Below are 11,030 nucleotides of genomic sequence, written 5' to 3' on the forward strand. Positions count from 1 at the left end.
ATTCTGAATTCTTTTTCTGGAAGGTTGCCTATCTCCACTTCATTTAGTTGTTTTTCTGGGGTTTTATCTCGTTCCTTCATCTGGTACATAGCCCTCTGCCTTTTCATCTTGCCTACCTTTCTGTGAATGTAGTTTTTGTTCCACAGGCTGCAGGACTGTAGTTCTTCTTGCTTCTGCTCTGATATTGTTCTTTTTTTAAAAGCCATTCTAGTGTCTGTGTATCACACCTCGTTGTGATTTTAATCTGTATTTACTTGATGACTAATGATAAAGAGCACTTTTTCTTATGTTTATTGGCCATGATATTGCTCCATAACCATAGCAGGGCTCCAGCCACATTGGCTTTGCTTTAGTTCCCCAAATATATCATATTCTCTCCACCACAGGGCCTTTGCACACACTGTTCCATTCAACCTGGAATTCTCTCCTATCCCCTCTGTGAACTCTTCATCTGATAAACTCTTAACTTCTAATATTGCTTCAAATCTTGTATCCCATCCCCAGGAAAGCCTTCCAGATTTCTAGATTGAGGCAGGTTTGTTGGGCATAGAGAACCATGGTGTTATGGGTTGGATTATGTCCTCCAAAAAGATATGTTCAAGCCCTAATCCCTGGAACCTCAGAATGTGAATTTATTTGGGACTAGGGCTGTTACAGATGCAATTAGTTAGGCAATGATAAGGGCCCTAAACCCAATGACTGGTGTCCTTATAAGAAGGGGAAATCTGGATACAAAGACAGCCATACAGAGAGGAAAGATGATGTAGCAGCACACAGGGAGACTGCCCATGACCACAGAGGCAGAGACTAGAGTGATGCCACTACAAGCCAAGGAACATCCTGGGCCGCATGGGGACCAGAAGCTGGAAGAGGCAAGGAAGGATCCTTTCCTCACATACGCAGAGGGAGCGCAGACCTACAAGCACTTTGATTTCAGACTTCCAGCCTCTGAATTGTGAGAGAATAAATTCCTGTTGCTTTAAGCTGACCAGTTTGTGACACTTTGCTATGGAGGCCCCAGGAAACTAACGCACCTGGTCCTCTCCTTCTGCATATGCATTACAGGTTGTAATTGGGTATTCACCTGTGAGATCTTTTTTTAAAATAATTTCATTTCCCCATTACATTACCCAAGGCCAAAAAAACATCGGAGGAGGCATCCTTGACTCCTCTTTTTCTCACACCCTCTTCCAAACTTCATCCACTTCATCAGAAAAGCCTACCTTCGAAATATCCAATATCCAACCACGTCTCACCACCTCCACACTCCCGTCTTGGCCGGAGCCAGCACCACCTCTTGTCCGGGATGCTGAGGTCACCCCCTGCCACACCAGCCTTCCACTGCTCCTTGGTAACTGGTAATGCCCGGCCTGCTGTAGGCGCAGGACACTCAGGCCACTCCCCCTGCGCAGATGCTCCTCCCACAGCTACTGGAGCCCCTGCTGACCTTAAAGCCAACTTGGCACAGACATTACCTCCCAAAAGCCCAGACCTTGATCACCTTTAACTATAACCTGCCCCTTCCCCAGAGCCGGCCCTCCTGACCCCACTGTCGGCTACAGGTTTGTTTTTCTTCTCTCCGTCACACTTATCACCTTCCAACATTCTATAAAAATTTTATTACTTTTCGTGCTTTTATGTGCCTCCCTCCCACTAGACCGTAAGCTCTCAGATGGCAAGGATCTCTGTCTGTTTTGGTCACTGAGGCATCCCAAGCATCTAGGGCAGGGCCCAGTACACAGGAGGTCCTCCATAAACATTTGCTAAAAGATCAGGGACCTTTCTGGGTTTGCTCATCGTCGTCTCCCCAGGACTTGTGATTTTTAGTGCCTGTCTAGCACCAATAAGGTCCCCAGCAGGTGGGGTCTTTAACGAAATGAATGAATACAGGAAAGAATCTGTTCCGATCTTTCTTTCCCTCCTCCCTTCCTGTCTTTCATACTCTCTCCACACAAGTCTTCTCTGCTTGTGCAGTGTGTGCTGTGTCCACTGGAGCCCTAGCTCAGAATGACCCGCGCCCCTGACTCCTAACTGTACACGTCCAGGAGACAGTCTGGCTGGCCTGCGCGTGGCTGGGGAGACGGCCCAGAGGGCCCGTCCCCACGAGGCACCATTTGAGAAGGCACAGTTGGGTTGTGCCAACTGAATGGACACGAGGTCCCATAGGGGTGACTGCTGACCCCCCCTCAGACTTCTCTGGGTCCTGCCAGGATGTGGGCCTGGAAAGGTCCTAGGGGATGGAGAAGCCAGTGGTCAAGGAGACGAGTCAGAAGGTGGGGTGCCGGGGGAAACCACAAGCTAGTGAACACACTGAACCTTCTCGTGGGCACCTGAGACGCACAGAGAGGAGCACGGAAAACTTCAACCTGAGCCTCAGCTCTGCACTTACTGGCTGTCGGGTTAGGGCAGGTCAGTCAGCCTCTGACTTCAATTCCTTTTTTCTAAACCAGAGTTTCCCTCTGAGTATGCTGAAGATGAAATGAAATATCAATTTAATGAAATTTAGTAAAATAGCAAAGAAAAATCCACATGGCAAGCGGAACGGAGTCCACTTCTGCACCAGGGAGTCGGTGCTTCCAGCATGGCCTGGGATCCAAAGGTCAGGCGCCTCTGTTACTCGGGGCTCCCTGGTCCTCGCTGCCCTGCTCTGTTCCTAGCTCTCCTCACCACACTCGCGTTCACGATGCTTCCCAGAGTGAGACCAGCACGTCAACCTCATTATGGCAAATTCTCACTTTGAACTTCCCAAAAGTCATGATCTAAAATACTCAGTCCTGCTCTTCCCATAAAAATCCTAATACCCCAAATTCCAACCTCTTGGCATCCAAACACTGTGTCCCAGACTGTTTCTTGAAGCCAGATGCGGAATGAAATCCCTTTTATCGGAACAAGCACGGCATTCCTTGGTTTGGAAACCATCCCCACTGTGATGATTTCAGCCTCTGCAGCACCCAGCGCATAAACAGCCCCCAGCGAGGGCCTGTCGAGTCACAGCAGGGGTTTGTGCAAAACCAGAAAGAAATGGGAGGCTGGCAGGTAGAGAAGCGGGATGGCGTGAAGGAACAGACAGGCTTTGGGATCAGAAGACCTCAGGTGCAGATGATTCCAGCAACAGGCAGGAGTGGGGGAGTGCGGGGTGACGCCTGAGAAAACCGTGCTGCCCTGGGTGGTCCTCATACACTTCCCGCCCGGATAGACGTGGGGCACCAGGTGTCTCAGGGCCAAAGAGGACAAGGGGACAGATGTGTGGGATGTGCCCATGCTCGTGAACTTCGACACCAGGATAAAACTTGGTTCCATGTTCCATAACCGACTCCCTGTGGGTATATCTGAAGCCACGGGCGGTGGCCACCTTCATGGCTTACACCTCATTTCAGGTAAAAAGATGATCAGGTCATTGGCGGTGGATTCTAGTATCAGCATCCAGGTGCTCTGTAGAATTTACTGAATGGAATGACTTACGAGAGGAGCTGTGTCTCGTTCCAGGGGTGCTGAGAAATGGTTCAGACAGATGCTATTACTATAACCAGACATTTCCTCATCAAAGAGGGCTAACACACGTGAGACAAGTCGTGGGTCACAGAGAGTCAAATAATGGTGACCAGGCATTGCAGAGACATCTGCAGGTGTTAACGCCCCATGGTTTTTCTTGCAACCTCAAAACACCAACTCTTTCTTTAAAACTCTGATCAGGATAGCAACTCTCTGACATTCCCGATGATAGGCAGGTGACATCCTGAGGTCCGGCCAGGCTCTCAGTATTTCATTTCTTCTGATCACATGTCAGGCGTATACTTACCATAACTTTAGAGTCTTAAGAATGAAATCGAAACCCAGCCCTTTGAAATGGCAAGCGCTGCTATAAGCTGCTCAAGCTTTGCAGCTAAGAGGGCATCCAACATCACAATGGCGGTGGGATAAATCACTCAGAGAGTAGCGCTGTCTCTGACTCCACCTTGCTGAGATTATGAGCCACGGAAAATCTCTCAGGGTCCTTAGAGGATTCTGCTGGGACAGGAGAGGTGATGAGCTGCCAGTAAATGACCCACCTGAATACAGGAGTACCTCCTAAAACCAATCAAAGGCAAACGCTCCAAGTGTGATTTTAGAGGTCATTACTGAAACTGTCTCTCTGAGACCTGGAACGTTCATTTCCAAGCTGCCTGTGACTGGTCCCAGAGCAGTAGAAGCCAATGATTGTTTCTAAATGCGATCACAGCCTCACAAGTGAGTTAGTATACAAGGATTCTGGGCACACTGGCAGAATAATCCTAGGTGAGAGGACAAACTTTTGCGACCCGGCTGAACTGGATCTCTCCCTTGAATTCTTGAAGATCTCTCTTGTGCCAGTGTACCAATGAAACGTAACCCAAGGCTTCTCCTCCGAGCTGATGTTATTAAAGTGACACAAGCAAAACTCCACTTGCAAAAAAGATAAGTTAAAAGTTGAGTTATAGGGTGCTTTTAGTCTTTCGAAGCCTTATGTTTAAAATGAGGACAAAAGAATGCTATAGACTGAATACTTGTGTCCCCTCAGTATTCATAGGTTGAAACCTAATCTCCAAGGTGATGGTATTAGGATGTGGGGCCTTTGGGAGGTGATTAGGTTACGAGGGTGGAGCCCTCTTGAATGAGATTAATGCTCTTATAAAAGAGACCCGCAGAGCTCCCTCACCCCTTCCACCAAGTGAGGACAAAGGAGAAGATAGTCACCTATGAACCAGGAAGCAGGCCCTCACCAGACTCCTTGATCTTGGACTTTCCAGCCACCAGCACTGTGAGAAATAAATCTGCGTTGCTCAAAAGCCACCCAGTCTAAGGCATTCTTTTACAGCATCCCCCAACGGACTAACACCGAGACAGGTGTTTCTGCTATAATGTGGCAAATGCAATTCAGTAAATGCTCATCGTCTGCAAAAAATCTTGCACTTAAAAAATCCAAGTTCACAGGAAAAATAAGGTTCAAAATCTATGCAGCTCTGTAATCAGAAGAACAACAACAAAAATCAATCAATTCCAAAAACCATCACTACTGGTAAGGAGACACGTTAAATTGATTTAAAACAATTTTTTTTAACACAGCTATAATGATAGACTTTGACCTTAAAAAACCACAGTTAAGGCAGTATGGTGGAAGGGGGTGTAAGGAAGAATGGAAGCTGCTGGGATGTGAGCAAACGGGCAAAGGACCTGAGCAGTAAGCATCCTAGGACAGGGCACGTGGCCGCCCTGCGCCAGAGCACTGGAGAGTGACAAGCACCATGGACAGGACTGAGCTCTTCTGAGGCTTCTGCCCGCAGCTGTGCTGATGGTCCCCTGGGGTCAGGGCTGCTGCCTGGTCCCACAAAACACTGATGTACTGGCAAAAACGGTACATGAACCAACGCTCCTTCTGTGTCACAAATGACATCATCCCATACTTGCCAATCACGTACGAGCAAATCTGCAATAACAAAACACCAGGACGGCCAACCCACCTGCACCAACCCCATCTACTTCGAGGAGACTTCAAGGTAGCCACGGTGCCCTTCGCATTGCAGCAGCTCCCCAGGAACATCTATGAGGCACATACATATGTGCAGACACGGTGCTGAAACAGTGTGGGAATCTCAGAAAAACAAGACTCACACGACCTGGGGAGGGTGACCCATGAGTAAATCAATGCGAGATAAACGTCAGAAAAGAGACTTGCACATGGTTTAATAATCATCCGGAGATGCCTAGAACACTTTAGCTGTTGGTTGGGACAGTTTTATGGGGTCGTTTGGAGCAACAGCTCCAGGTTTAAAGCAGCTTGGAGTCACATCCTGCCTCTCCTGGGAAATCTTAACAAAGTTACTCTACCGATCCAGGCAGCTGTTTTCTATAAGACAGAAGTAATAATAATAATAGTCCTTGTCTCATATGCCAAGGAATAAATGAAATAATGCAGGCAAAGCACTCAGCACAGCACCAGTAACTATCAGAGCTGCTTCCAGCTCTCCTTCTGCTGGAGACTGAGGCAGCTGGAGGCAAGGGAATAAACAGGAGCTTTTCTTCTTGGCTCTGCAAGGGCCGAACAGTTCTGGGACATAAAGGGCACTCTGCAGTGGTCAGGTGAGTGAATGGATTTTAATGGGCACGAACGTGGCATCTGAGAATTGCTGAGGATGACTCTCTTTCTTCCTCCTTTTGATCCTCACATTCCGAGAAGGTAGCAAAGGTGAGCATCTTGCCTAAAGCCTCTCAGCTCGTTAGCAGGAGGACCAGGCAGCAGGCCAAGCCTGAGTTCTGGGGGGACCACAGTCATGCCTGCAGAGCCTGACCAGCAAAGGGCTGGACTGACCTCGCTCACATGGTTTCTAATTCCAATACCTTTGCTGCTTCTCACACATAAAATTCCATTGGCTTGACAAGCCTACCAAATACTCAGATGTGAGACAAGATGTAGTTATGTTTAAACTGCATTCAAACTGCATGTGTGGGAAGATGCATTCTGGGCCACCTGTGGCAGTGGAATCACGCTTCATATGGCACCAATTCCGGAAAGCGGGACCCGCCAAAGGGTGAACTTAAAGCTACCGAACACTTTAAGCAGAGGAGCGAGAAATTCCAGTAAATGTTTTAAAATGATAAATCATCTAATTTCACTGCTCAAGGAATCCTGTGGGTGCTTGGGACTCCCATGTTTCTGATGAGGCAACTAAGGCTCAGAGACGGGAGATAATTGTTCCAAAAGTCCCAAAATCTAGACGTGTCAAGGTCAAGGTCTGAACTCAGCCTGCCTGACTGGACTGCATGCGGTGTGTCCACTGTGCCCGCGGGATTCCCAACTGGAAGCACATGACCCCATCCTCTGCCCCCACCCCACATATTTAGGACTAACTGGGCCTCTCCATTTCTGACCGGAAGTGCGGATAAATGTGAACGCTTCCTCTTTCATAAAGGATAACTTCATTTCTAGAGAAAGAATCCAAGGCATCAGATGACAGATCCACTAAGTAATGCAGGAAGCAGGCCTGTAGACATTTGGATGTAGCCCTGCTCAGGTCTGACTTTAGTTACTTGGAGGACTGCAGCCCATGATAGATGCTAGAGGCGCTCAGATTATTAGCAGGTGCTCCTGTCTGCCCTTTGAGAGTGCATCCTCTGGTACAACAGTGTCCGGCTGTACACATCCAAATGTTTCTTAACAGCTGTCATTAAAAAAGAAGAACAAATATTTTTAAACCAACTTTAGATTTCATGAAAGTTCGTTCTGAAAACGTTCTACCTGAATTCTTCGGAACTGAAAAGTGGTTATGGTTGAGTGGTTTGAAAGTCTATTTGATGAGGTCAAGAGGAGGGAAGAGATGCTTGGAGTCGGAGCTCTGCCCAGATGTCCCCCTGCTGAGCCCAGGGGCTCCCTGGGAAGGGGTCCCATCCACTCTTGTCCAGTTCTCAGCACAGCGGCTGCGCGTAGCACGTTTACAGTGACAGCTGGGGGAATGAGCTGTCAGCTCTGCCGCTTGGAAGCTGTGCGCCTTGAGTGCAGCCCTGACGACTCCACATCGTGGGCACGAAAGGACTACCTTCCTCCCCGGAGGCTTGCGGAGACGGCACGTGTGCCAAAGGGCTTGGAAACCACACAGTTATGGATCAGGTGGGGAAAGAAACTAAAATATTAGGGAACCACACACTTGGAGAACCACATAGGATGGCATGGGATCAAATGCCAACTTGAGAAGGGGTGAATCAGCTGGAGCCAGAGCAGGAGGGAAAAGGCACCCGGAGGGGTTGGCAGAAAAACACGCCCCTCCCCGACAAAGATGTCACGTGCTAATCCTAGAACCTGTGAGCACTCGAAGTTATGTGACAAAGGGGAATGAAGGTTGCAGATGCAGTGAAGGTTGCTTGGGATGGGGAGATGGTCCCGGACTCTCCAGGCGGGCTCAATGTACTCATAAGAGTCCTCAAAAGCAGAAGAGGGAGGCAGAAGAGAGAACCAGAGAGGTGGCAGCCTGAGAAGGTCTCAACCTGCCATCGCTGGCTTAGAAGAACAAGGAATGTGGGTGCCTCTAGAAGCTGGAACAGGGTAAGAAACGATTCTCCCCGAGAACCTCCAGAAAGAACACAGCCCTGCCGACACCTCGACTGGAGCCCAACGAGCCGTCTATCCTCCAGAAACTGTAAGAGGATAAGCCTGTGCTGCATAAGCGGCTACATTTACGACAAGTTGGGAGACAGCACAAGGACGTGATGTCACGGCTGAACCAGGGTTAACTCTGCTTGGGCAAAGTGGAGGGAGGGGACGTGGCAGGCCGGGGACCTGCTTGGGCAAAGGCCTGCAGCCAGCAAGCTCACGGTGCGCGGAGGGAGCCTGGAGGAGCCCACCTTCCAGAAGCAGGACCTTGACAGCACCGAGGGGCCAAGGTTACGGAGGCCTTTGAGCCTCAGGGAGGGAGGCCAGACGCGACGAGCACCACTAAGGCTTTGACCTGGCGGAACACGACGGAGGGAGCCACAGGACAGCCTGGAAGAAGCAAGTGTGGCAGAGGTGAGAGGCCCCAGCAGGGAGGCGAGGGAGGACAAAGGCCACTGCCGGCCCACGGCCGCAGCGGTTCAGCCTTCTCTCCTGCCCTTCTCTCACAGATCAGTCACATGGAGGTGACCTGATCTGGGTCCAGGAAGCAGCAGCATCCTTTTGACTAACTAGTCTCTGGAGAAGACACGTATCCTGAGTCTCAGGGCTCATTCTCTTAAAACGCGGATTCTGCAGCAAGGCCCTCCCCACCGTGAGAAGGAGAGCTAATTCGTGTTAAATGCCAGGCACGGAGCCTGCCCCGAGCTCAGTGAACCATCGCCCTGTCTATACCCAGAGCAACTCGCCCTGCAATCAGGATCCTTCCCGCGGTGCCGGCGCCTGTACCTGGACGTTGAGTCTCCCCCGATGCGCCCCCAGGCCGTAGCGCTTCGACGTGGATGCGTGGAGCTGGAAGTCTGTGACTTTTAAGGTTTCCAGACCAAGAGGCGGGCAACCTGGAAAGGACAACGCTTATTAAAAACAAGGACCGATGTTGACAGAAACGAACTTGTGGTTTTCTAAATCTGGCCACGTGCTTCTCTGTCTTTCCCCTGAACTCGCGCTCAGCGTTGCAGCCCCGCTCACTGGTATGCGCAGCGTTTCCGGACCGACACTGTCGATTCAACTGTTGACATTATGCCAGTTTTCCTTCTTGTCGGCATTTCCTTTCTGGGTGTTTTTGCCCTGGTATTCCTTCTGTCTGATGCTGTCCATGCTACTGTCTGAGGCTGTTTCCAATTAAGGATCCTTCCGCAGGGTGACTCAGCCAGGGAGAGTTTATTGGCTAGAAATTTCAGAACGATTCCATGGCTGAGCTCTGCCAATTAATCAGAACTTGCTGATTTTGCTTCGGTAACTCTTGCCTTTGTATTGTGAATACCAATGAGCAGAGCAACAGAAAAACACAAACAAACAAACAAACAAACTATTGCCTTCCATTCCTGGCAAAACTGGTAATTTTGAGAATGGCTACTCAACACAGTTTTGTCCAAGCTGCCCCTGGAATAAGACGCTGGCACTTGGGCAGGCCCTTGGCCATCATCCCAATCCAGCACATCGTCCCTATGGGATAAGAGCTTTAACAGCAGCCCTGGGGCTGGATCCCAGGCCTCCTGACTCCTGGGCTGCTATTCTCACCACCCACCCTACCATGGGGCTGCAAATCTCCAAGGGATGCTACCTTCTTCAATCTGGCCCTGGGGAAAGAAAACACTCGGGAGGAGAAGTGAACAAAATCTACTTCTCTGAAAAATCCCTAATGTAACAGAGGCAAATTTTAAAAGCCCTGTGGGTCACTGCTGAGATGGAAGCGCCCCTGGGGATCCCTGGGATACCTGGGGACATGAGCGTGTCTGTCCATCCACAAAAACCCCTGCAGGGAAAAAGCCCTTCTGGTCCTGGGAGGCTGGAGGAGCCTGGCGAAACAGTGGCCGCAGGGCATGCTCTGTGGGCACCAGGTAGTAAGTCTGTCCAGGTGCTGTAGCCAGAGGAATTCAGACCTGCCAGGACCTGAGATGCCATCAAGTCCTCCCCTTGAGTTCTCAGAAGAGGAAACCGAGGCCCCGAGACTTGAGGTGAACCACCCAAGGCGTCCCTGCCAGCGGCAGAGCCACGCCTCAGATCCCGGTCTCCAGATTCTCAGCTCCGGGCTTTCAAACGATGCCGCGCTCTCTCTTGCCCACATCTGCCGGGAGGCTGCCTGTACTAGCACAGGGAAGCAGAGGTACCAGTGCCCAGCGTGGTAGGGAGCGCAAGAGAGGAGGGGACAGTTCCACTGGCACCTGCCTGACGCTGGCCCAGGATTCGGAAGCCTTCAGGTGGTCTCATGATCATTCTCAAGATTTTTGGCAGGTCTACTCAATGTCCAAAATAAGCAAAATAAGCTGCCTCTCCTCCTTGGACTCACCCGCAATGTAGAACAATACCACATGGGAAAGACAATGACACAGGATGATTAAGAAACCTGGCCAGCTCTCGAGGCCACCTCTTGGTCCTTGAGGGGGCATCTGCAGAACTTCAGCCACTCAGCTGCTGCCTGGACTTTGACACAGTGGGGAAGTGCTCCTACCATAGCCCCAAAGGCAGTAAGCCTAACAAAACCCACAGAATGAATCAGCCGTCTCAAGGAAATCTCCGTATCTTCAAAACGGGAACTCCAGAAGGGCAGAGAGGATAAGAAGCAGACAAGCGGCCCCATTCCAGCCACAATCCCTGCCTTGTCCATGACTTCCAGGAGATAAGAGACAATCACACTAACACGAGGCTTCTCACTGGCAACTCCTGCAGCCAAGGGCTGAGGGAAAGAAATGAGAATCTAGAACCCACTATCTGTCAACAGTCAAAAGGGCAACTTCAGACAACTGCTTAGAAAATTTACCCCACTCCCATCATAACCTCTGATTCTTGCTGAAAATACTGCTGGAATAATGTGCCACACACACACACACACACACACACACACACACACACACACACACACACACACACA

At 50.1% G+C, this 11,030-nt stretch overlaps 1 protein-coding gene across 1 annotated transcript in view; it reads right to left on the minus strand.

Annotated features, from left to right (window-relative positions):
- The window catches only part of CPXM2 (carboxypeptidase X, M14 family member 2), a 128,848-nt gene that overhangs the window by 90,256 nt on the left and 27,562 nt on the right, over positions 1-11,030 (minus strand). The window contains exon 3 of the mRNA XM_024121523.3: positions 8,888-8,997. Within this exon, the coding sequence (XP_023977291.1) occupies positions 8,888-8,997 (110 nt within the window). The remainder of the gene's footprint in view (positions 1-8,887; positions 8,998-11,030) is intronic.

The sequence above is a fragment of the Physeter macrocephalus genome, chromosome 20 (genome assembly GCF_002837175.3).
Source record: "Physeter macrocephalus isolate SW-GA chromosome 20, ASM283717v5, whole genome shotgun sequence".
Classification (NCBI taxonomy): Eukaryota; Metazoa; Chordata; class Mammalia; order Artiodactyla; family Physeteridae; genus Physeter; species Physeter macrocephalus.